This window comes from Aptenodytes forsteri, unplaced genomic scaffold (genome assembly GCF_000699145.1).
Source record: "Aptenodytes forsteri isolate BGI_AS27 unplaced genomic scaffold, ASM69914v1 Scaffold13, whole genome shotgun sequence".
Classification (NCBI taxonomy): domain Eukaryota; kingdom Metazoa; phylum Chordata; class Aves; order Sphenisciformes; family Spheniscidae; genus Aptenodytes; species Aptenodytes forsteri.
In genome coordinates this window covers 5,286,998-5,314,657 of record NW_008794543.1, presented here as the reverse complement: position 1 = coordinate 5,314,657, position 27,660 = coordinate 5,286,998, and the positions used below count along the sequence as shown (strand labels likewise).

The 27,660-nt window shown below is 36.5% G+C and overlaps 1 protein-coding gene across 1 annotated transcript; it reads left to right on the top strand.

Annotated features, from left to right (window-relative positions):
• Positions 1-6: 6 nt before the first annotated feature.
• On the top strand, positions 7-27,660 carry HPGD (hydroxyprostaglandin dehydrogenase 15-(NAD)). Its single transcript, XM_009272341.1, has 7 exons — positions 7-92; positions 253-376; positions 4,399-4,505; positions 14,771-14,867; positions 23,274-23,350; positions 25,502-25,665; positions 26,762-27,660. Exons 4-7 carry the CDS (start codon positions 14,810-14,812, stop codon positions 26,895-26,897), a joined length of 435 nt encoding a protein of 144 aa, XP_009270616.1. The 5' UTR covers positions 7-92; positions 253-376; positions 4,399-4,505; positions 14,771-14,809; the 3' UTR covers positions 26,898-27,660.

The following is a 27,660-nucleotide window of genomic DNA, read 5'->3' as shown; positions in this document are numbered from 1 at the left end:
TGCACGTCAATGGCAAGGTGGCTCTGGTCACCGGCGGGGCGCAGGGCATCGGCAGGGCTTTCGTCCAGGCGCTGCTGGGCAAGGGCGCGAAGGTAAGCCCCGGGAAGGGCCCCCTCCCCTCTGCCTCCCGCCTCTCCGCTCCGGCCGGGGCGGCAGCCCCCTCGGCTCGGCTCGGCTCGGCTCGGCTCGGCGGGGGAGCCGTCCGTCTGTCCGGCCGGCCGCCGCTCAGCCTTTCCCTCCCTCCCCGCTCAGGTAGCCCTGCTGGACCGCAACTCCGAGGCCGGGCAGGAGGGCAAGGCGGCCCTGGACGAGCAGTTTGAAGCGCAGAGGACGGTGTTCATCCAGTGCGACGTTACGGACCAGGAGCAGCTGAAAGGTAAGAAGGAAACTGTCAGCGCTGTGCTCCGGCTTAACATGCAGCAACCTGAAAAAGCCTGGGCTGCTGCACCAATAAGTGTGCAATTAAGGTTTCTGGAGGACAGCCTACTCCCAATCGCTTCTGACAGTGACTCAAAAAGGATTTGTTTCTGAACCTGCAGATGTGAAATATTACTACCAGCATGCATGTATTTCACCATGTTACTTGGCACATCGTAAAGAAAAGCCAAAGAAATCATTTCCGTTGAGTGCTGTGTGTGATATTTTTGCATGAAAGCCTCTGCAGAAGACAATTGTTATTTTATGAGTAATATATAAACTTTAAAGCATGGACTTGCCTTTTATGAGGTTTCAGTACAGACTCCAAGCTGCAGTCCCTCGTCACAGGAGTAGTAAATTCTGCTCTGGGTTGCAGTGCTCTTTCCATACAGCACACTTACTTTCAGCGTGTGCTGCTGTAGCTGAAAGCAGAATTGGCAAAAGATGGCACGCTGCTTTATCACGGTGTTAAACGTGGGTTGATAAAATTTTGCACACATTTTGTAGATGCAGGGAATGGCAAGGAGCTTCCCTCGTGTATGATTTGCATTTATGTTTTCACTTAGTGACTAAATCATGCTCCCTACTGAGTTCTTGAGTATTGTATAATGTTGGTGTACCCTTCACAATATTTCATAACAGGCATGTCACTTCATCAAAGTTTCATTATTAAAGAGATACATTCATAGGTAGTGACTCAGATTCAGAGTTTGACATCACTTTTGTCAGTGCCCTTTCCCCAGATTCGTGTCAGGCTAGATGCGAACATTTTTAGTTCTGCTTTTATTCACTACACTTCATTGGCTGCTTTCTCAACAGCGGTGATTGAGCATATCCATTCCTCTTTCACAAAACATTGCAGCAATATTGTTCACTGCTCCAAGTTAGCATGGTCATGCCTAATTCCAAAGCTTTACATAGTCTGTCTGTAAGAGAGATGCTGGACTTTACATTTGAGATCTGCTTTAATCAGCAAAGTTTTTATCAGCTAGGTTGATTATTGACTTTTTCTCCAAGTGGGAGGAGTAACCTAGGAGCAAGAAAAAGCATCCTAAGGGTAGGAATACCATGTGCTGCAGCATGGGTGTTACCCCAGTGTGCTTTCTCTCCCATGATTCCTCCTCCCTTTAGTGCCAGGCTAGTGCAGGACCAACAGGGTGTGCACTGGGAACTGGAGTGAGTAGGATGGGTTAGCGAGGGAGGTTTTGGAACCAAGTTATAGGAAAAGAGCAATCAGAGTAGGATCAGAAAGGGCTCTCGCAAGGAGCGAGAGCAAGAACGGGCGGCTGCTGCTTATGCTTCTCTGGTACTGCATTACTGCAGTACATATGCTGCAGGTTTCTTAGCATAAATTTGCAATCATGTCTTACAATCCTTTGGGGTTTCTAGGGTTTTGTGGGTTGGGGTTTTTGTTACTGCTTTATTTTCCTATTTTTTCACTATTAGTTGCAAGCCACCACTTAATAAACTTAGATTAATTTTACTCCTAGTGTTTAAAGTTCTTAGCGGATGCATCAAGTCCTGTACTTGCTTTTCATGTTAAAGGTCATGTGCATGAATGAAGTTCCTCTTATTTTAACTTTAGCCCTTTCAGTATGAAACAAGTCACAGTACTAGAACTACTATTTGTAGGTACATAAGGCTTATGGGTAGGAAATTAGCTGCTTCATCTGCTTTCAAGTCTTGCCTGTGCTTTTTTCTCTGGTGGCTCTTTCACAGAGTCCCCCACAAAAATCTTCTATCTTGTCCCACTTTTGAATAATCACTATACATTTACTTTTGCTTTCTATGAATATTTAGGAAGCTCACATATAACTGGTGTTTGTACTTACTTTCCACTGGTTTTCTTACCCCTCCTTTAAAATGGATCCTCCTCTTCATTTTTCATTTTTCTTCATTCAATATTTCATATGATCATCTGCTTTTAATTTTTATGATTCCATAAGCACTAACTAGTGTGCAATGTAAACACAGAATTATTCTACATTCGAAAAAGGAAGCACAAGTCAGTTTACACTGATGCACAGGTGGTAACTTTCTTAAGAATTTATAATGAGATTCTTCTTTTTGTAGATAGGTAATAGATGGGATTACTGTAGGCAGGTAAACTTTTACCAGAAATATTGCAGATTTGGTAATCATTCTTTATTTTTTACATAGATATGCAACAGCTGAAAAGCATTTGGCTCTTTTTACAATGTGTAAACTAGAAAACTACAATTAGTCAAGACTGTGTCAATTTAATAAACAAATAATTGGCAAAAGTGCTATTATCCATGGTGGTTTTTGAAGGCAAAAGATTCTATTAAGAATGAGGTTGATGAAAGACACTACTCAAAGGAGGCTTAAAAGGGAATCAGAGAACCAGTTTCCAAAATTTGGAAGCTAATTGAGGATCAAATTTTATTTATTTTACTCATTGAAACTAAGTTAAATAATCAGTTCTGCTCCTAATAAAGCCAAAGCTTTTCATTTGCTCTTGCTGATGCAGGATTGGAAAGATGGGAATTGATTGAAGATTTAAGCTGATAAACCAGAGAATGAATTAGCAACAAACATAACAAAAGCCAAAAAGGCAGACAGCCAAAAATAGAGGCTTTAGTAATATTAAAATATTCTAGGACATAATAAGAATATTAGAAAAATCTGTACAGTAAAGGCAGTTGGAGAAATAAAACCTTTCCCATCAGCTGCCCAGCTCTTATTCTGATGAGAAGATGACAACTGTGATGGACCTGCAGCATTCAGGCAAAGAAAAGGCTGTAACAGTACCAACAATCTGGTGCAAGAAAAAAAACTTTGTAAACCTCTGCAACTGCCGCAAAAAAGGTAGATGTCTCAAAGCTGCTGCTATGCTCTTGATTGACACTAATAGCCAAAGATTAAAGATCAGAGAATTAAGATGGTCCTGGGATCACCTTTTAGTGAAGTGGTTTCATTAAGGTCTGTCAAGCATAATTTCAGTATACCTGAAATACTCAGTCACCAAACAATGATTTAAAAAAAAATATTGGGGGGGGGTGTCTTGGTTTACATAACAATAAATAATTAGTGATGAGGAACAGTATTTGGAGGGAAGAACAAACAAGCTATGTATATACACGTGTCAGATAATGTCTGCAGTCATGGAAAATCTTAGTCTGGAATGAACATCTGGAGGTCATCTCATCCAACTATCCTGTCAAAGCAGAGCCAGCCTAGATGAGTTTGCTCATCACTACGACATCATCATGTTTTTCCATACAAATCTTTTATCTTAGTTTGAACACTGTCACCTGGGAGAACACAATGTCATTGTGGAAGTTTCTCAGTTCTTTATTTTGAAATTCTTTGGAAGACAGGTCACTATGTTCATCAACAGAAGGAAGATTTGAATCTGAGAAACACATTATTAAAGTTACCTGACAAGTAGGATGTATAACAATTTATTCATAAATGGATAAATTTAAACAAGAATTATGATGAATTATTTGTAGTTGAAAGCTTCATATTAGTTATATCACTGAAGAAGAATTGTGTTCTTAGGTTAAATTCAGACTCAAGCATGAAAATTGTTCTGAACACATGAAGCTTTTACTTTTCATTTAAAATAGATGGTGCCAAATCTTGGATTCACTAGCTATATCAAACTGTTACAAATCAAGCTATAAATGCCTAATTTACATAATCAGCGTGCCAAACATCCTATCTAATACAAAATGTATGGGTGCTAAGAACTTTCATTGGCTCCTGTTATCAGGCATTATAAAAGTGAATGAAAAGGCGACTATGGTATCTTAATCCTTTCAGTTTTCCTGAATACATTTAATATTGGTGAATGGTTAGATAAAGAATTTAACTGCATGTTGCTCATTATTGGTTAAGAAAACAGTGAAGACGTTTTGGTAGACTAATAAAACATTAATTTGTATGCATGCATTGTATTTTTATATCTTACTTTCCATAAGTGCTAAGAAATTTCACACTTGGATCTTACTATAGGTGCTTTCAAAAAAGTAATTGAACATTTTGGAAGGCTGGATATTGTGGTTAATAATGCTGGAGTGAATAATGAGAAGGACTGGGAAAGCACTATACAAATTAACTTGGTAAGCATTATCTTCTTTCACATGTTCATACTTCATTTAATGCTGGGATACACTTAACAGCCCTTGGCTTGTACAGGTTGTGCCATATGACAGAACATGAATTATTGGATTGGTAAACACAGCTATTGGAACAATAGCCATGTAACTGCATGTGTACTAACCAAAAAGTGTGTGTGGTGGGTCCTTTAAGTTGTCTATCCAAGACATGCAGCACTGTGTAGAGGTACTCAGGCTAACACCAGACAAAATTCTCTTTCTATTTCAGTGAAATCCCAGGTAGGTGTAACAATTTGGTGCCCAAAGCAGTAAAGCTGCATCTACAGGAGGCCACTCTGTTTATATGAATGTTTTAGAACATTTTAGTTACTTGTGAGACTCAGCTGACCTGCATTAGAGAGTAAGTTGCCATTTGTTGGTATTACAAGAAAACTTGTTCAACCAAGAGCTCCACATTTTCTTCACCAACAAAGCAAGCATACAATCTGAGCTCTTAATACAGGCCATTTCACCATCATCACTGATAGAAGCACACCACTTAAGAGCACTTACTTGCTAAAACCCAGTACATTCAACAAGCCTGTAAAATTTATTTTCAAATGGACTATTTTTTGTTCTTGATCTTTTATATCTATTCAAGGTCAAATTTGCTTATTCTTGGAAAGGACTGAACTGAGACCACAGATTAAAATTTCCACAATAAGAGAAATACATTTGTTCAATTTCCTTTGCCTTTTCTTTACACTTTCTTTAAGATTTAACTACACATATTTCTTCCTCCCTCTTTCATTTCTAAAATATTCTGACAAATTAAACATCAGGGAACTTCATATTGTGAAGTAACAGGAGTATGACATCCTCAGTGCTATGCAACATCAATATCTATTAGTACAGATCCCTTGAATTTGAAAGAAGACTTTAACTGTGTTCTAGATGACTTATTTCTCTTTATTTTTGTGCCTGGTTTAACACAGGATATGTTACTGTAGGCAGCCATCCACCTTTGCAAGCACAGGTAGTTAGTCAAATTTGCAAGCACAGGTAGTTAGTCATCACCAAAAAAATTGAAGTCCATGTGAGAAACACATTTGTCTGTGATTCACCTTTAAATTTAGCTCAAAAAATGAAGGCATTTCTGATCAGCAAATCTTGGAGATATTTAATGTCCAGGTAAATATTCTAACTTAGAGTGATGTCCAAACAATTTTTCAATGCCAAGAGCTTCAAATAGAAGGCATTGAGAACCTTCTTCTACTATTCTTTTTGTCTTATTACCAGTGATTGGGCTGAAGCAGACCATAGGTGTGTTTGGACCATCTCAAGTAGCAGAAAAACTGGGCTCCATGTCTTACAAATCTATATGCTTAACTACCAACTACTGCCCCTAAATCTTTTTTTTAAAAAAGGAAGATTATATAGTTTATACATTATTGTATAGGTAAGTTCACCATAAATGTCCTAATGACTTAATTCATAGTTGAAAGTTGAAAAATTTCATGAATACATGCTGGTGACTGGAATAAGAACATCTAAAATGATCAAGCAGAGTAGAAGTACAGCCATGTGGATTAAATCAAGGACACTCTAAAATCCAAATATCTTCATTTATCTTTTGATTTGAATATTCTTTCCCTGTCTAACCTTGAGTCAACTAATTAGCTTCTTTCCATAGGGCATTTCTGTCTAGTGACTCTAATTTCCATAAACCAAGATATAACATTTTGTACTTTTTGCTTTTTAACTATAACAATGGAAGAATAACAGCTGCTGCATGTAATATGTTATATTGGTTGGTTCCATAAAATAATTCTTGCTTCTTGTAGAGAAAGGAGCAAAATATGTATGAAATACATGATTTTAAATTGTCTCTATTTCCCCAAAGTTGGACATTTTAAGTATTCTTTGTATTATCCCTAAGAACAGGAGTAACTTCTATGGCCACACATTTTGAGACACATTATGCACTTATTTTCTACTTTAAAAAAGGGGAAAAAAAACCCTACATGCCAGTCTTCGTCTTAGTGATATCATATATATATTGATACAACAAATATTCCCTGACCCAGTTTAAAGTACAAAGTACAAAAGTAGAGCAGTACAGAGCAAGATAAATCAGAACAAACACATATGGGGTGTGTTCTTTATGGCTAAAACAGTTCACAGAACCGGTTGGTCTTCAGGAACATCTTTAAAGGAGTGTAAGGAAGTTCCCTGATAGTACTGCTTGAGAAAGCATGAAGAACAGAAATGAAGAAGCAGGTTCAAAAAGTGGGACTCAAATTAGAAGGAAAAAGAGGGAATAAAACACAATTCCTACTTGTATCCATTATAGTTTCCTGAGAGCAAGAAAAGACAGCTTGATAAAGATGGGGGGGAAAAGAGTAACAACTGCTAAAAAGAGATTTCTGCTTTCCACCATTTTGCTATATTATGTGCTAAACCACATCCATCTTTTCATTACTTTATTAATATTTCTATTAACTTTTTCAGTTAAGTATTCCAGCAATGCCATCCGTTCCTCACCTCAAAACTCCAAAGCTGATAGTGTAGACTTGATTGGTATCAGCTCGATCAATGGCAGCTTCAACTGCTCATACCCATACAAATGTACACTCTTGTTATTATGGTGTATAAAAAAAGATCTTGGCAACCATACAGGAATTCCATTTTAAATTTATATTACCAGTGTAGTTTCAACAGTCCACCATACACACACATACCCATGCACAGAATAACACAAGGACATATGACACATACATTCTTATCAAGAGTCCTACCTACGGTCCTCCAGCATGACAAGAACAGTGTTTCTTGCATTCAACTTCGTAAGAACTTATGCCTAAGGAATCCAGAAATTTTATAATCTGACTTTTTTCTCTTCAAGTCCCTAAAGAAAGAAAAGTGCCCACATCTTTGTGAGACTTGAATACATACGTTAGTTAAACACAATTTGGTGTTCTAAGAAGCCTCCCTAATTTTATTTTGTGTTGATGACGTAGGCTTTCTGGAACCACTGTAATTATAGTGGCTGCTATAAATACAGTATCTTTTCTCTTTACAAATGCACTTAGTACATTTTATATTAAGGCAATCCCAAAATTTACTTGGAGGTTCCTTTTTTACGCTCGTATCAGAGGTTTCTGAAGACTGACAGAGGTTGCAGTATACAGTTAAATGTAGCAGTACTGGTATCACATATGCTTAAATTTTAATATTACCTGAAACAAAAGTACAGAAGCACTTTACATAACATTTTGACTATCTTATTGTTTTCTTATGCCAACAAATTAATTATTTTATAGGTATATTTAAACCGATTCCCTGAATGAAATTAAATAGACTCATGAAAGGATTTCACAGCAAAATCACAATTATCTCCTGCTTATGTGATGATTTTGCACATTTTAACATATTATTCTGGCAAGACTTTAAATTGCAGGCCATAACTTGGGCATGCCAAAAAAACCCAGTCATATGGGATCCAATTATTTAAGTGTTGCCCAGAGAGAAGTAGAATTCAAATACACATGTAAAATTTGTTCAGGTGCATGTCAGTCTCATCCTTCATTACTAGGCAAAATGTGGCTGTACCCAACAATTCCAAGTTTGCATAATTTATTTCCATAAATGACAAAGGTAACGTTTCTGTGAATTTAGAAAAGTCCTTTTCTAAAATGAAGTCTACCTAACTCAGGGTTTGTCCCTGCAAAATACTTAGATTGGTACTACAGAGAAGAGAATGCAACACTGTATATATGTGTGTGGCTCTGTTCAATATAGCTCATGGTGAAATAAAGGTTCCAGCAACTAGCAAACTTTGCAAAATCAATTCATTTGCTCATCAGTAAGGAACTATTCCTCAAAAGGCCAATTAATGTCTTGGCAGAAACCAGAAGGGTAACTAGGGAAACTTCAGAAGTGATTAATTTTATTTTTGGGACAAAGACGTCATGATCATCACAAGGCTGTTCCATTGTGCAAGATGTAAAAGGGATCACTTGGGAGTATGCTGCAACCTTCTTCTGGTCCATACACCTTGCTCTCCTTTCCCAGTGTACCAGGAGAAATGACAAGTACTGAACTTTCATCCCAAAATAACGTGGCCAGGACACATAGCTAGATTCAGCAGGTGGGAATTACCACCAGGTCCCACAGTACTGACAGAGGCAAGTACTGTTTCTTAATGCCACCAACACAGAAACAAAACAAAACAGTGCTATCTGTTGAAGATAAAATGGCATAGGTAACTAGTTTACCAAGTTTGCATTCTAAGACAACCAGAAATACACTGTGTTGTCCAATGGCTTAGTTGCTTATTCTTCAGCATAATTTGATGTCAGAAAGAGGACTAAATGCCTAGGGAGAGATGTGCCCACCAAAAAGTGAGAAGTACCACTTACCGTGAAATCAGTGGCATGAGGGTCAATCCTCTAAATGCATAAAGAAGCCTGTAAGTATAATAATTTTTGTTGTTCGTATTGCACCAGGAAGGACACAGACTTACCTTAATTGCACAGTGAGTCAATGAACTTCTTAGCTTACAGTTTTAATGTGTGTTTACAGTAACCAATGTTGAAGCACAATGAAAAGCGAATTTCTTTGAACTAAGAACTACTTAAGCCCAGCTACTCAAAATGCAATACTATTCCTATGTCTTTCAGGAATGTGTGTGGGGGGAAAAAGTAAAGAAAACCGCACAGTAAAAAACTGAAACATAGTATTTCACTCCCACATTGTACAAAAGCTACTGATGTCTAGCAAATGATCAAATCCTACTGCACATTCCTTTCTGCCTCTCCCTCCCTAGGCTTCTTGTTTTCCACAGTTTGAGCTGGAAATTCAGACTCAAGAGCCTGCAATTTCATTTCATATGGCAAGTAAACTAACCTATACATAGGAATGCCAAGGGACTTGCATGCTCGCTACAACCTGTCTGCTTCCTAGAAAAACTACATTAAAGACAAAATCAGTCCCACTTCCCTGTCCAACAGCAAAATGCTAAAATTTTCCATGGATATCACTAGCAGCACTTAGTTTCAGACTTTTGAAGGTCATCTTATGCAGTTCATAAAGTACTTTGAAAAGTTTCCTTATAGATAGCTATCAATTTTCAACATTACAGTATGAAAGTCAAATGATCTTGGGTCGAATTCCAGCTCTGCGCTAACCTGCTTTATGAAAGCACAAGTCAATGGCTCTTTCATTTGTTTTTTTGTTTGGTATCCCTAGCACTGAACTACATTATCTCAGAAACCTACATATAATGTTAGGACTGATTATCATTTCGTTGTCTCAAAGGAATTCATATTGTCTTATCACCTTGCTAACAATAGTCATCTTCAGCACTGAAGGAATGCAGATATAGTTTCTCAGCATAAAACATTAGCATGCATAAGGAGACAGCAGAAGTGTCAGATGAGGTGGCAAGGGAAACTTTATTAAGTAGGTATAAGAAACTATGTCAGTTGGAACACCTGCCTTGAACCACTAGGAAAAAAAGCACTGTGTACTAAATTACTTTCAAAGCAGTTGTCACTTACAAAGGATGATGATTAATGATGTTCTGGGCACCATCACTGAAGAACACTTTTTTTTTATAGTAGATCAAGATAAAATGAAACATGGAGTATGAAAATTGACTTACAGGTGTAATGTTGGAATACAAAAACATTGTACAACATTGGCTTACACTGGTTCCTAACACCAGAAAAAAATGAATTAGGTCTCTATTGAACACTTGGAATCTTATTAGAATCAGAGTTTCAATATATGATTTCTTTTAGAACAATACAATTAAAACTATACAGCTGTGGGATACACAGAAATGTCAAGAATTGCAAATTTTGTAAGTTTTGTTTCTGATTTTGACACTGATATCTAGATTGCCATTTAACAATTTGTTAAATAAGTTACTGATTACTGATACGATACTATCAAAAGCAACTGCAAATGTTTCGAGTATTTGCACAATTATTTTGTGAACTTTACCATGCTGTCAAATACTAAGTTTGGGGTTTATTACTGTATGGTGCTTCAGAATGTCTGATCTCCTCTAATTTAAATCTGTAATTTATGGAAGTTAATACTAGGACAGATTCCCACAATCACTATTATAACTTCATTGGAAAGAATCCTAAATTTTCTACTGGCGGTTGAAGAGTAAAATTGCCTCTCTTGGGAGCACACTTAGACCTGCAGTGCACCTTGATGGTCCACCTTCATAATGTGCTATCGTAAAACACTGTATTTTGGTAAGAAAACAAACAGCAGTATCACTAAGATCACAGGTTTTTCAACAGCTGGGAGGACAAACACTTAGATTATTTTCTGATTTTAATGACACTAGTTTTCATTAGCCAGGAGCAAAAAAACTAGGTGAGAGTCAGCTGTCCCAGTTTTCGCTTTACCTGCATTTAATTGCAAATTTGACTACTTTCCTACTCTGTTCTTGATGTGTTTATGGACAGTATCCATTCAGCTAAATGCAGTTGTAAACAAAGGAATTGTAAAAAAATTCAACTCTAAAATGCAACATGCTTTGTTGTACTAAGTTAAGTCTTGCAGCACATTTTCATCTTAAAAGAAGTCAGACTTTTTTTTTTTAAAAATTAGGTAATTTTAAATGTTAACTTTCCCAGAATTTCTATTTGCAATAGACAAACTATGAATTATTGTTGGTTCAGAGCATAAGATCAAATTATTATTCTTAAAAGTATACACGGAGAACTACACAGTCTGAAGATACCTTTAGTTTTTCTGAGTTTATTGAAAGGCAAATTGCAGACATTTTTCAACATACCCCAAAACCAGGAAACTGGGCTGCACATCATTCTTTGCCTGTTTTACTTTCTGTTGTGTATTTCATGGTAGAGTGAAGTAATAGCTGATAAGCTTTCTTCTAGAATTCACATTAAGTGTTCTGACGTCAACAAATAGGAATCCAAAGTTGCATTTCATATGAGAGGAGGCCTGAGGCTGCAATTTATTCACTTGCAAAGATGGATTTCATAACAAAAACAAAAAACAATATGCTATTGTTCTTTGGAAAACAATAGTCCAAAGACTACTGCTCTTTGGAAAAAAACTCTTTCCCATTATGAGTGTTTGGCACCCAGATACGAGAGCCAGCTTCACTTTACCAACTCAGCTGGATTGACAGGCTTGACTGGAAAGTGGCACTAAGACTTCTAAGCACACGTTGTACGACTTTCGTACTACAGTAAGTTCAGCCACTGCTGTTCTTCCTTGGAGAACTATTGAGAGGACTTTCTCTCTTGGAGAGAGGTGAATTCTGGCAAGAGAATGGGAGATCTATCACACAACGCCTTTCATCTGAAGTGCCATCTGCTGAGTGTGCAGACAGCTAGGTTCTTCTCACCTGTATATTTGGTTCAGAGTTTATCTCCAGAATAATTCTTTATGTTACCAGCCCAAACATCAGAAATAGCCATGTCACCTGAGATCAGCCACACTCGATGAGAAGTTTTTTTGCAAGGATAACAGCAGGTGTAAGGGCAATATCCGAATGAAAGTCTGCATTAATTCTGAAGACAACCTCTCACAATACCTATGTAAAGGAGAAGTCTTCCCCAGCCACTTGAAGAAATGCTAAGTTAACGGAGTCTAAAGGGAAAAAAGAGCAGTACAGTGATTTTGACAGGAGAGCCAAACTACCCACTTTTTCCTTGTCTTATAATTGTGGTTTGGCCAAAGACTCATCTAGCTCTATTATCTCTTTGAATGAGAAGGCTGGAGGAATAGAAAAATTCTGAAGGAGCCCCAAGCTACTTCCTTCTCCACCTGATTTATTTCCTCTAATCATCCTAAGTGGAATTCTCTTTTTTCTGTTCAGCAGGCTGAGCCACTGCTCCAGGGCATGATAGGACCGGCACCTGCTCTCCATAGACAATATTAACCCCTTCCTTTCTAAAATGTCTTCTGTACAGCCTATTATATGTATATATTAAAAAGCACCACCCCCTCTTAAGTCCAAGTCTAATTTCAGTTGAGCTGCCAACAAGTTTATGTTCAGACTAAGTATACCTTACAGCAACACTACTGGGCATTAATGATCTTGTTTTTCAATAAATCCTTTAAAATTTACGTGTGACAATCAACATTAAACAACTTGACTACATTTATAACGGCTCTGAATTTTTCCAGGACATGCGAGAGAAATCAGATTTAGTTTGGTATTTTACAAGCCATTGAAGACAGTTTGTTGGAAAGTTTCTGTTAAAAAATTTATTCAATAACATTCTTTTGAAATTAATCAAAACATTTTAAGAAGTATGTTACTTAAGACAAAACCTTCCAGGAGAGAAACAAAAAAGCTTTTTATGGGAATTTTTTTTTAAGAAAAGTTTAAAATGTTATTTCAGAATTTTGAACTATGCATATTTTGTGATTTTTTTTTTTACATTATTTCAGAAAATTGGTACACTGAAAATACATTGATATTGAAAATATCACATAAAATGCTGCAACTATAGAAAATGAAGAAAGCTGATTCTTTATCAAAATTCCAAAGCAAACTTGGTAATGAGGTCTCAAGTTGTTTTATCTCTGTCAATGGGCAGCTTAACTTCATGTTACTTGGGCAACAAGCAAGCAATATTAATAAAGCAGGACATGCAGTCTTCCAAATCTGATTCCTGTTAAAACCAATAAGTGCAAAGAGCAACTGAACTTGAATTAGGACTTTTACTTTATGTTTTGTAACACATATGTCTAAAACTATCGCTAATAAAAATGAAATGTAATACGTGTCTTTAAATTATTCCAATTTAGGTTTGGGAATTTAGATAATGGTAGAAAAATACTTAATGTTCTGATTTTAAAAGGTTTTTCTTTCCAGTACACCTAGCCACTATCCATTAGGTATTAGTCATATACTTTTTTTTTTTTTTACTGTGTTTTTTTATTACTTTGGGAGATATCCTTCTCCATGATTCACAATTCTGTAGACCTTCCCTGGTCAAAACTCTCAGCGAAATAATTGTGCACAGATGTGAACATATTTGTAGGGCCACTTCATCTTTTGAACATCTTAATTTATTTGTGTCAAATAAATCACACTAAACAGTAATAAAATATAAATGGAGTGGAGTTGTCATTTAAAAACTGAAATAATATTTCCAGAAAATAAAAGTAACCCAATACATTTGTTCATTTTAAGTAGAAATTGTAAACCAAATGTGAACTGATTATGGAGAGATCTAACAAAAATCAGTAAATAATTATGAAACTCATCACTAATGCAGTAATACCGCAACATCTCACTAAAGTTAGTATCTTCCACTAGCAGCACTGTCTGCTGCCTTCCTATTATCAGTTGTTAAAGTCTCTGGTAAAGTGACTTACTCTCTGGGAAAGACTCAACCATTTGATTCGTTTAGGAGGCTGATAACCCCAGGCTCAGTGTATCTTTAGGCGTCTCAGTTTAAATGTCTGAAGTTTGGTGAGATGAATCCCAGCAGAAGTTCTGACCCCAGCAGGGTTCAAAAACAGATCTTAAGGAATCAAGATCATACAGGTGTCAGTAAAATTTTCTTCCTCAAAGATCTTTCTTTAAAAAAAAAAATTAAAAATCACATGCTGCAGCTAATATTATGCTAACACCATGTTTCACACCTCTTCAAGTGCTTTTTTACCTTGTCTGTATTTGTCTGTTTGGGTTAGCCTTCTGCTGAGAAGAACGGTAAAACTCCAGTAACTTCAGCCAGAAAAGAATACAGGTTTTTAATATCCTGGGACCAGAAATATAACATACCTTAATCCTAAAAAGGGATCTCATGCCTTGAGCCAAATGGAGTTATAAGTGTTAGTGTTATCTTCAGATTCACTCGGTACATTTTTTTATAATGTAGAGCAGCTTGTCTCAATAAAAATGCTGGGAATTGGATCAGTTCATCCACCACATATCCTCAGATGAAGTGTGTGTTTCATCTATAAATTATTTACTTATTCTGTATTTCCTTCCCTTCACAGCATTTATTTCACATTGCAACATTTGAGTTTGATTATTGATATCTTAATAAGAAAAATAATTAAGCTGCTATTATTTCTATGCATTGCAGTTGTGCTTCTGAAGTTAATGAGTTGCATTACTGTGGGATGTCATCTGTGTTTATAATCTTCCAAGTATAAATAAGATCACTGGTAGAGCAATACAGGTTCTAGGCACCACAATTAAAGCAACATTCAGTTTTTAGGAGCACAATAGAAACATATTTTGAATATAATCATCCCTTTCCCCCCTATATCAGACATCTGTGATTAGAGGAACCTACCTCGGCCTTGAATACATGAGAAAAGGAAATGGAGGCGACGGAGGCGTAATCATTAATATCTCGTCTTTGGCAGGTAAGAATATTTTCTGTATAAACACTTTCTACTCACTGGTTTGTTTCTAAAATAAATGAATCGTACTGATAAGTCACACTTTTTCTTCTTTCTTATGGCTCTTCCCTGTTAATTTCCATTTTGGCCTGGTTTTCATCATAGCAACCAAAGTAGTATCAAAGGACCACAACTTTCATTTGCTTTTTTAAACTCAGTTTAATGAAAAATTCAGTAATTTTCCTAACCTATCAGTCTCATATTTATTAATCTTGAGCATAATGTAAATATTTTTTTTCAGGTTTCAGTACTGCCACATACTGAGCAAAACCTAACTAGCCTCAATTCATTATGTTTATTCAACACTATTCAATAACACTGCTGAATTAAAATATTATGTACACCACACTGTGTGTAAGAAACAAAGTCTAATGTATAGACCTAATTTGAATTCAGGGTTACTTTATACTATAAAGTATTTATCAGGCATCAAATATGGAAAATCAGGTAATCTTTTTTCACAGAAAGCAAGGAAGCAGTAACAGGTCCTCCATTCAACTCCATAGGAGCACAGCTGTTGGAATATTTAAGATTAGACTGTATCTACTTCATTAATGAAGATTGTCACACACCAACTCTGTCCATGCTCCAAGTCCTCTCAGATGTGATCTACCTCTGCTTCAGAAGCCGTAAAATTAACGCTCATATTTCACTGAGCTTAAGCTAGCACAGTCTTTGCTCACCGCTTATCTATGCTATAACCGTATTTCGATTTATTGGCATAAAAATAGAATTATATGGCTTCTAAGTCAGTCAGAGTTATTGCTGCCCAGTTGTGAGGCAGAATCCTTCTCCCTTTCCCGTAGGTATGCATGTTGCAGTGACTGGGCTCATAGCAAAACAACACAACTGAAGGGGAAACGGTAAATAGAGAATGATGTCACCTGACACCATTCCTCAAAAAAATTGTGGGGCACTACTTGCATTCTCTCTTGTTTGTTTGAAGAGTTTATTCTCTCTTGTTACTGTCATACTGTCTGGGAAAAATAATACGTATGCTGGCTTACACTTGGATTGTCAGTGCTTTCTTTGGTATCCATGCAGAATACCAAGTGATAGTAATTTTATTCCAGGGTATTCTTATGTCTTTTGACAATGAAAAGCCAGTAAGACAGCAGTGGCCATAGTTCCTGAGTGTGAATGTTCTGAGTACTATTAAATTCTCCTGTAAACCTTGGCTTTTGTGATGAAAAGTCCAGTTCACCCTATTGACATAATGTGTGTGGATCTTGAGGATCTGACCTAATATATACACATGCCTCATATGAGAGAGGGGTCCTTTACTAAAAGTCTCCATGTACCTTTAAGTCAGCACTTGCAATACTGCCTAACACATTGCCTACTGATGCCAGGAAGTTTATCTCCATTGGCTCAAACGGACATTGTATTGGGACCAAATTAACCCGAAGGAAACTACCATTGCGGTACAAGAGTTCATCAACACAAGTAAAAGATTAAACGTTTTCACAGAAGTGCTGATGCCCATGCAGTGCTTAAGAAAGAGCAGAGGTAGCAAGTAGTTTGATTCCGTTTCTAACTAGTCTCAAAGGAACACAAAATTATTTTGATTTTAAGACCTAACAGCTTGGCTTTTCTCGGTTTGGTAAGAGCTTATAAGTGCCATTTTAATTATTTGATTAAAATTTACATTTATTTACTTACTTTTTTAACATTAACGTTGTCCCATAATGATTGTGGGAACCTGCCAAAAACAGTGTTCTTTGTTTTGTTTGCTTTTACATAGCTTGTATTTAGCAATTGTTCCCAACGTCATAAGGAAAAACACATTAGAAAAGCTGACATACACTAATTTTTATTGTTTATCTATTTACTACTATTTGTGCTTTGTGACTCCAATTCTCCTTTCCAGTCTGAAGGTCTAAGTCCTGCAGTTTATTACATATATAAAAGGCAAACTGCCATTGGCTTGTTTAACATTCTCTTCTAGTGTTTTCTTTTCTCAGAGGTAGCTTCTGTTGATCATTAAACATTTGAGTGGTTTTGATCCTCCCCTGTCCAAGTTCTAAGATTTTATCAGATAGATACACTCTGCAGACAGCAAATACTCTTGTGTCTTGCTGAGCAGCAAGAAGAGTTGTATTTAGTGCTTATGTAACATTCAATAATATTTGCTTTACCCACTAATTAGTTTCCAGTTCTTCACCATGGGAATTTTGCCAATGATTTGAACTAGGGACAGAATCAAGCCTTACTGTTTTATATTTCCAAACACCCACGGAACTACTTAAATGCTTCCTATGAAGTGGATGCTTGCAGTGTTCATTCAGCCGGATGAAAGCCAGGGGGTCCACCCTTTCTTTCCAGTATTGAATCTTCCTTTCTTTAGTGTCTCCACAAGACAGGACTAAATATGAAAGGGAGAGAAATATGTAAGGACATGCAGCAAGCACCCAACTCCTAACCCACTGCATCTCAGAGCCATAAAACTTTCTTAATTTTATGGGATTTGTGCATTTATATCAAGAGGAAGTAATGCCGCTAAACAACTGGGATAATGGGAAATGTGTTTTACTGCCAACTTGCCCCCACAAAAGATAATGCCAATGGCTGCAGGGTTTTGCATTGTAATAAAATTCATTTCAAGTTTAAAAAAGAGTAAAATGTTCTAAAATTTCTTCTGTGGGAAGCTACGTACATTAATTTTAATTTTGTTTAACAAAATAGTTACAAGCAACAGAGAAAACATACAAAACTAAATTTAACTCCTGAGATTATTTACACAATTAAATTTAGCATTGTCTCTTACCTTTTGGTGGCTGGTACCTATACACTTTTCTTAAGTAAAGGGGGAAAGGGAATTCATGTGTGTGCGTGCACTTTTTTTTTTTAATAGCCTTCATACTTTCAGGAAGGCATTCTGTAAAACTGAATTTGTGTCTGTCTGGGTTCTAGCAGATTAAGAAAAAAAAAATCAAAGTATTCACAGAGGGCTTAAAAACTAGTAAAATATTTAGTATCAGATCATACTATCTTTTTATGAGAGGTTGTTCAATGTGTAGTGTATCTGGATACCTTTCTGTTGTACAGCCATATCAGTGGTTTAATTACACTCAACTTCAAGCACTCAGGCTCCACAAGCAGCCAGTTTGTCCTCCTCCTATAGAAAACTTCAGCCAAGAGAAATACTTAAAGTACCCCCCACAGCAAACAGGCTTCTTTAAGACCTGATCCTATATATATTACAAGAACAAAGCTAAGCATATGGTTAACATCATTGAATAAAGGCAAGACTTTATCACAGTGATACAGTGGAGCAAAGGTGTAAATGGTGGTACAACTGGGACCTTCAGTTCAGCACCACGAAAGAGCTTGTTCCCTCCCTTTTGTAAAAAAAGATGCTGAGCAGAATCCACAGGAACGAGGTTAGAAAATTTAGAAACTATTCCCTTGAGACTTCAGTTCACTGTTAAAAAATTTCCTAGAAATGACACAGCTTGGAATTTTTGCTAGGATTTCTGTGTCTCCTTTTTTTGATACAGATCACAGCAGTATAGCTGACATAATGAATGTGATCTCGTACACCCTCCCTCTTCTTAAAAATAAGAGAATCAATTCTCTCATCACTCTGCAGGACCATCACGCCCCTAGCTCGTTTCTCTAGTTACATATCCGCTTCTTCAAAAGAGGCTTTGGCCTCCAAAGAACATTGTAAGCATATCCATACTGTTTATCCAGATGTTTGCCTAAGGGCGACAAAGAAGATTTCTGTAATGTGGTTTGGGAAGACGTTTAATTTAAATAAATATGGCTAAATCTTGTGATGTTATTTATTTGTAAGTATTCTATGTGTTGCAATAGGCTTTGATAAGTATATTTTATAAAACAAACCTAATATAGAAAGGAAAACAAATTACTTTGGCAATGCTTCCCAACATATGGAGAAACACTTTTGGTTTGCTTTTAAATAGATTCCATCAGTTTGCCAAAACTTACCTTTCAGCATTTTCACATATCTTTTTCATAAACAATGAAAATTTAGAGTTTTAGGATGCCACACCATACTATGATTATCACATTAGTGAGAGAAAATTTAAATATTTCAATGGCATATTTAAATGTTTTAATAGTGAATATATTTGTCTAAAGTATAACTGAGAATAGAGCTTAATCACTGCATAATCATAGTGTAGAAGCGCTGCTTTCTGACAAGCCCAAAGCCTCCATGAGATCAACAGCCATGTTAGAAAACAGACTTTGGTTCTTGTATTCTCTGTGCCACGCTCATCCAAACATGAAGTACGCATTTCCAAGAATTAGTGAAACTTAAAGATACTATCAAAGAGAATTTACATTTGTCTCAAGCTGCCTAACAGTGCACCCACGGAGAAAATAGGGGGCAGAAAGGTAATCTAAAGGCTAATAAATCTTATTCAAAGAAAGAGATTTGTTCATATCTCTGAGGGCAACACGCTGTGCCACGCTCATCCAAACATGAAGTACGCATTTCCAAGAATTAGTGAAACTTAAAGATACTATCAAAGAGAATTTACATTTGTCTCAAGCTGCCTAACAGTGCACCCACGGAGAAAATAGGGGGCAGAAAGGTAATCTAAAGGCTAATAAATCTTATTCAAAGAAAGAGATTTGTTCATATCACTGAGGGCAACACATGTTCAGTGGGAAGGCAAACCTGGGGAAAAATGTTTAATTCTGTATTCATCAAAGCTCTTCAGTGGACTGAAAGGAAATACTGGTTTCAACAAAGCTTACTGATAAAATTCAAGCTTATTGATACAATCCTCCACCTCCAATCCTAACTTCTCAAGATGTGGCTATGGAAACTATTGACCATGATAAATGAGCAGTTGTAGTGAGAAGCCTGACACCACATTTCAAATGGTAGAGTGGTCTTGACACTGTAACAACAAGGGGACTAGAGTATAACAGAGGGCAAGAGCTGTCTCTGTCAGCCTGCCAGGAACTGAGAAAAACCAAAAAGAGCAGAGTTAACGCTGGCGCACAGGATTACTGTTGGTCTGCTTGAATTGGTTTTGGGAAACCAAAGGGCACCTTCAGGCATTACAAAATCATTTGCAATTCACCAACTAGTTCCCGATGAATATCACTTGAGGGGAGAAGGAAGTTCCCTGTCCCCTTTCATGTAACAGTTCAGTGATGCAGCAACATGCAGAGAGAGGAAAATCTAGGCATAGTTGCCTCCCCTTGCTAAGAGAGATTGAAAACCAGATGTATCACTTTCCAGGAGTACACTGCCCCATCATCATCCATCTGAACACCCTCCCCTTCCTCCCCCCACTTATTTTGTGCATAATGTTCTCCAGTCTGTTTCACTGCCGTTCCACTTTGCATAGGATAATTAAATATTCATGGGAGCAGCAAATAGGATCCAGATTTTCTAACAAGTGACTGCCTTAACTAATATGCTATGAACTCATGTTTGCTCACTGGTTGAATAAATACTCAGGCAGAGCGGGATCAACGTCACACAGTGGTTCATCCCAAAATACTTGCTAGCAGAGTCCCTAGGACACACCGCTAACAGATAGAGGTTCAGCACTCCCCGGGGCAGGGGAGTGGCTCCGAGCTGGAAATCCCACACCGTGGTTCTGGGTACCAAACTCAGGAACAAAAGTGAGACAGGACTGTTCATTGTTTTGGGTGAGGGATGCCAGGACTAGTCTTCATTGTTGCTGCTTTGGCTGAAAGTGAGTCAATTGATTTCTTCTTGGTTCTCCATTTTAGCAAAAATAATAATTTCAGTTAGAAAAGAACTGGTTTTAATGCTTTGATTAAAACAAAAAAGTTATTTGTTCCTCCCTTCCTGCTTAGTTATTCCTGCTGTCTTTTGACATTTAAGTAAGTCTTTGAACCTTATTCCACTTCATTATTGTGAGCTGTGCCCTTCTTTTGTTTATTTCTTGACTTTGTTTCTCTTCCCTCTCGAGTAACAAGTAATTTGTCTTACTGTGTTTAAAAAAAAATAAAATTCCTCCTCTGTGTTTTCTAGTAGATTTTGTCTTTTGTATGTCTGTTAGCTGCAGCCTCATTGGCATTGTTTTTTTCTTTAAAACATGTAAAACTACTCAGGAGTCTGAAAAAAAAAAGTATCATAATATTTCCAATGTGCTAATATTCCAACGTTTCCAATTATTTGAAGAATGGTGATGATCATCAAAAGTCTTCAAACAGAGGAATATTAAGCCTGTGTTGCAATCACAACCCAGAGGGGAGAACACAAAAACCATTTTTCATAAAGCAAGTTCTCAATCAGAAGCATAACACATTAATCCAAGCTAAGCAGATAAATGCAAGTTTAAGAGAACAACCAGCCACTAGGTTAAGTTCTTGATTTCCCACCACTGAACAGTGCTAATAAGAGTGTTGCTTTCACTGGATCACCAATTTAAATTTTTAAATTTAATTTAAATCATTTAAATCATTTAAACCAAGATAAAAACCTGAAGCTGTCAGGGTTGTAATTAGAGGTTTGTGTCATCTTAGAAAGTGTTCTCCTTCAGACAAAATGGATTCCAGAGCAAAGACCCCATGCAAGTCTCTGGCATGCATAATTTTTCTGGCAAATCCATACTTAAAGCTGGGTAGTGTATTCTTAATCTCCACTGCGATAAGTCACACCCTTTCTTGATTACATCACTTAAAGATATGAAATATGAAGAATGAAAAAACATCTCTGAGATATTAATTGGGATGACTTCCATTAGAATCAAACATTAATGAATGAAAATTAGTATCCAGTTTTACAATACCACATTCAGGAACACAGACAAATTTTATCCTCTAACTTTAGGACAGGCTGTGGTTTGCTATTCACAAGACCCTAGCTTTCAAGTGGAACTCCAGCATCCACGTGGTCCAGTTCAGCTGTCATTGTACAGTGGAAATTGTTGGCATAATGGGCAGAAATATATATACACGCATGGTCTGTCATCTCTTCTTGACCAGCTTTTTGCCATCAAACTCAGTCTTACTGGAATTAAGTTCTTAATTTTCCTCCAAAACCTCTGTTGTCTCTTCTTTCTCTACTGTAAATAATGATTTTATGCTCTCCCACTCCCACCATAAAGGTTCACAATGTTAGCAGGCATTTTTTTGTTTTGCTTCTCCTTTTCCTTACAGAGGATAGCAATGATATTACCCAGGCTTGTTACCTCTTTTTCCTCTTCCCTTCTAAAAAATTTCATCCTGGCTTTTCATTCCAGAACAGGGCCCACTGTAGGAGGTACCATACCATGAAATCCTTTTCAGCCAATCTAACTCAATCTAGACAATGCTTCAAAAAGCTTTCCTATCTACATCTCTGCTTTCATTTCTTTCTGCTCGCTATCTGAGGTCTTCACCTTATTCCATTCACAGTGTTTACTCACTTATCTCTACACTCTCTCTGCACTGAGGTCCTGCATTCACTTCTTAGTGCTTTTTCCATTTGCTTGTTGCAAAATGGCTTCCCTATTTCATTTAAACCTCTTTAAAAAAAACTATTACCTATGAAATATTACCAAAGTAGTATTGTAGGTAAAATAAATTTTACGATGACAGAGCTGGTGCATCAAGTCTGAATTACTTTGTTTATAGTTGCTTCTTTGAGCAAAAACCACTATGCAAAAGAGTATGTTTTTGTCATAGTACTAACCACATTGTCAAATAAATAAGCAGTAACAATATTGCACAGGCAGATGTATTGGCTGACTGCACTTCAGTCAGCTGTGCAGCACACGCATTCTTCTCTCTTGCATTAGGGCTAGGGGAAAAGTTTTATCTGAGGCTGAGTTTTGTTACTATTCCACAGAAGCAACACAAGCAAGGGATTTAAGTCAGACATTATATTTATGTTTTGATATATTACAAAGATCATATTAAATCAGTTACAGTAGTCAAAATGGATTTTGCTATGTCCCTTACCTTTTCCCATCCTTCCTCCCTGAAATCACTGTAAATGATTGCAGGTCTCCAGTTTGCATATCAGCAGTTAGGATGTAAGCAAAGTTTATCTAAAATACTTTACATACTTTATATACTTTAAATACTTTACAGATTCATAGAAGGCGGCTCAAAAATCTCATCCTTGAGTGTTTTCTTCCAGACTCTGTCCTCCATTTTAAGTCATACTTCACAGATACAACTTTTCCTTTTAAAAGTTATACTTTTTTATTACTCTACTTTTGCCTCCTCATGTTTTTATCCATCTCATATCTTTTCCCAGCCTATCTCAGATTACAAAATATAATTTGTAAATTTTTACTAATCTATTTTGTTGCATCTCTATAAATCCATCACTCATTTTTTACACTATAGACCTAGATGTGTGTTTAAGGTAATCATAAATAGGAGTACCCAACATCTTTATTCAGCTACCTTTTTATTTTAAAGGACTCATGCCTGCTGCATTCCAACCTGTGTACTGTGCTACAAAGCATGGTGTAATTGGATTCACACGGTCAATAGCAGTAAGTATGTGTTTTTGAAAACAGTATCAGCAGCTCCTTGGGAACACGCTAAGTTTTTCGTGTTCCCTCTCTATTGTCACAAAACTGGAACTAATTTTCTTAAAGAAAACGAAGTGTCTGAAGCAGTGGAGGTTCCTTCCTTTCACAAAGGGAATCCAAAGATGGAATAAGTAAGGCATGTGTGTGTTTATGACCGATTTGAGGTTTTGGGAGCATGGAAGAAAGATGTTGCAAAGTAATTTAAGGATGGTGGGAGGAGCCTAAAAGTCAAATTCTTATCCAAGCTTTAGAAATATTTTTCATAACTCCATCCCAGTCATTTAACATTTTGTTTTCCTTATTTGTAAGTCAGGTTGATGACTTTTTTTAAGATAAACAGGCACTAAAGTGTACAAAAAATGACTTGAACACAAACATGTTTACCCTTATTTATTCTTACCAACTCTTAATACGCTGAAAATGCAAAATGACACGTTCAGGATGAGACATGTTAGATGTTATATAACCATATAGTAAGTCTTAGCCTCTGACTCCAAAACTTCCTAGTTAAACTGAATAAGCAGTAAGATAAAATAACTTGGAGGGAGCAAATATGATTACACTTTCATAGGCTACGCTTAAAGATAGTCTACTCATATAAGATTTCCAATCTAATTTCCAGAATAAAGTACCTGAAATGATAATTTGGATAGTTTATCCATATTTTACGACCCCACTCCCCACCCAAATATCTTCTTTTTTAGATTAACCTAAACAGATTAATATGGATAAGTGTTGCATATAACATATTAGCCACAGCGTGAACCTCACACCTGGTTTTCCATTTTTGTTTTCTCATGATAATATAACCATCATCATCTAAGTTCAAAAATAAAGGGTCTGCTAGAAAATTAGAGAAAATGCTGTTTCTATGGAACATGAGAATGCCGAGGAGAAAAAGAATAATAAACGTAGTGAATCACTGTATTTACCAGGAAAGGCAGTACAGCCTAACATTGGGCAGGTATGATACAAAACATCTAGGATTTCAGTTTCTTTTCTTCTCCAGACCAAAAGGGCAGGCTACCATATCATGAAAATGACATGTGATTTACATAAAACCAGAAAGGATTCCTGTTAAACGTTAAAATAAATAGAACTCAGTGTTGAACAATTATGGTTATTCTTGAGCCTAACATTGGGCAATGATGATACAAAACATCTAGGATTTCAGTTTCTCTTCTCCAGACCAAAAGGGCAGGCTACCATATCATGAAAATGACATGTGATTTACATAAAACCAGAAAGGATTCCTGTTAAACGTTAAATAAATAGAAACTCAGTGTTGAACAATTATGGTTATTCTTGGATATATCATGTATAGTTCATAGGTTCTGTGCCATCACTAAGAAAGTTCATCCAGCATTGAACATATGCCTGGATGCTGATCAGACTTCTTTGCTACACACATGCATTGGTAGTACCACAAACGAAGGGTCCCACCATTCCCAGAACAATTTGTGCTGCTTGCTTTCATCATGTTCCTGAACTGCTTCCTGAAAAAACTCCTGCCTCTTTCCTGGAGTTCACAGGGACTTTCCTGTGGAGATGCTCAGTGATAGACTCATCCCTTGGCAGGGACAATAGGGCAGGTGGAAATGTTTAGCATTACAGTTCTAGGGGTAGAGACCAAATTCTATTTCTGTTGATGTGAGGGAGGTAAATGCAATCTGAGAGTTAAATCTCGATTTGATTTCAGATAGTTTTCTTTTAATAAGAAAGTTCTTATAAAATTGGAAGCATTTGGGAGATATTTTTTACTTGGTTTTTCTTATGAGACTTATATCATCACCCTAGAATACTGTTAATGACATGCCAAGAGCACTAATAACAAAAATGTTAGAAAAAAACAGCTGCATGGAAAGAGTGTTTTTTTCTTGTGGAATTGTTCTCCCAACAAAACAGATGGTTTTTTCTAGTAATTTAGTATGATTACTAGAGAAAACGTGCTTCAAACTTAGTTGTTGAAACAAAACAATCAGTAGTAACAAAATTTGCTTACTAGGCAAGGCTGAAAAGTACTTAGTGGTAAATCTCATTCTTTGAAAAGTTACCTACACAATACTGTTTTAAAATGTTGATGACGAATACCTAACTTTTTCTCTTTTCTAGTTAGCTGCTAATATGGAAAACTACGGTGTGAGACTCAACACAATTTGTCCAGGATTTGTCAACACACCGATTCTTCAGTCAATAGATAAAGAAGAGAATATGGGACAATTTTTTTCATATAAGGATGAGATCAAAAATATGATGCAGTTCTATGGCGTGATGGAGTAAGTCAAGTCAGATACAGTGGGTTTTTTCCCTTTGTTAATGAAGAACAAGCACACACAATAACACTTTCAGCAAAATTAAAATAAAAGGGAAATGCTGCCTCGGACAAAAGTCTATGAAATGTGTAATCCTATATACAAAGAACAAATGACAGATATCTAAGGCTATTTTAAGAGTATCACCTACATTGTGATATTTCCCTTTATGCATTCCCATTTCCCAGCAAAGTGCAAATCAAATTCCCAAGTTAAAGATGGTGTATTAGTTTTTAATAGCCCTTGGTGTTCTTCCATAAATTTGTTTAATCAAACTTGTGAGATACAGGGTATGTCATTTATATTGAATTTCCACAAAATCTGCAAGTGAACCAAGATAGAAATCAGTCCAAGAACTGACGAAACTGGACTAAGTTCATAAAAGCACAGTATCGACGGTGGTGGATCAGGTCAGTGACCTAGCCCATTACGATATTGCCAACAAAGGCCAAAAGCAGACAGCTAGGAAAGAGTGTGACAACAAGACAAGCATAAAGTGGTATTTTTTTGACACTTTCTCGGTCTCTAACAATTACCTGCTCAGATACTTCTGCACAAAGGAAATTGTATGATTGCGTTGTTTCACCCACACTTTTTCATATGTAAAATATATTGCACCTATTGACCACAGAAAACCCCATGTGACAAAATTCTCCTTTCGCTAATTTGTATGTCAGTCCTGCTACAGAAACAGGCTAAATCAACAGCAAAGAGCTGCAGAGGATTGTGTGAGGATTACTTCTGTCCATTGCTCTGACAGAGAAAACTTTAATAGGAAGCCCACTGGCAGCTGGATGTCCGCAGGGATTTAGCAGTAACTAGAGCAAACAAAAGATGATTTGTAAAGTTGCCGCTTTACGTTGTATGTCCTGATTGAGGAGACTGAATTTCTCTCCTGAAGCACTCATACCACCTCTGCTTTTCTTGAAAATAAATTGGTTCAAATACCAGATTGTTTAATTTTCAGGGTATATAGATTTACATCAAGTTTCTTTACTTGCCCTTTTCACATGTTCTATTACCTCATGATTCTGAAATAACAACTTTTTTTTTTTCCCAGCCCATCAATAATTGCTGAGGGACTGATAACAATAATTGAAGATGACACTCTAAATGGGGAAGTTATGAAGATTACAGCATCCCAAGGGATTCATTTTCAACAATACAGTCAAACACCTTTTACGTCAAAGAGATAAATAATTGTTTAATGCTAATTATTTTTGGCTTTTCTTAAATATAAAAAATTTTGAAAATATTCATTTTTTGAAAAAAAGGTTAATGTTGTATCTAGAGCAGAGACAGTATTCAAACATTCGCAAGCTAATAACAAAGAGATGGACAAGGAAATCTGGTGTGGGAAGATGTTACCATCCTATTTTGATTCTATAAGTACTAATAATAGTATTTATTCAGTAGAATAAACACACTGCTCTGAAGATTTTTGATTATGTAGTAACAGGGGCCAGTTTTTTCCTTCTGGTAGTTCTGATCTACATACTCCAAGTGTATTTTGGTGGACCTGACTTACTTTGTATAATTCTTTTCACTGTCATAATCGTCTCCTTATTTACATCTTGAATTCTTCAGACCAGGAATTCGGTTCAGGAATCTAGAACACAAATGTAACTATAAGGAGTTAAGAATTTCCTTTTTCTTAGGAAATGTAAAATAGAACAAGAGGCAAAATTCTTTTCCTCATTTATATATGCAACTGAATATGTTGCATATCCCACAAGAAAGTACAGATTTTTATCTTCTTGGATTCTAGCTATTTATAAAATAGTTCAGAAATATTTTTGTTTTCTCTTATAGATAGATATATATGAATTTTCTCTCTGTATATACAAGGATGAATACTTTGGCATTGATTGAAATGTCTACTTACCCATTAAATCTCATTTTCTAAACCTTTAAATCTAACTTCTTGCCTTGATTGATTAAAACCTCAGTTAAATCCTG

Excerpts from the sequence above, each read along its gene's own strand:
- HPGD (XM_009272341.1), top strand. The coding sequence starts at position 14,810 with ATGAGAAAAGGAAATGGAGGCGACGGAGGCGTAATCATTAATATCTCG. Across the intron at positions 23,351-25,501 it reads GATTCACACGGTCAATAGCA|TTAGCTGCTAATATGGAAAA; the intron begins GTAAGTATGTGT and ends TCTCTTTTCTAG. Across the intron at positions 25,666-26,761 it reads CAGTTCTATGGCGTGATGGA|CCCATCAATAATTGCTGAGG; the intron begins GTAAGTCAAGTC and ends TTTTTTTCCCAG.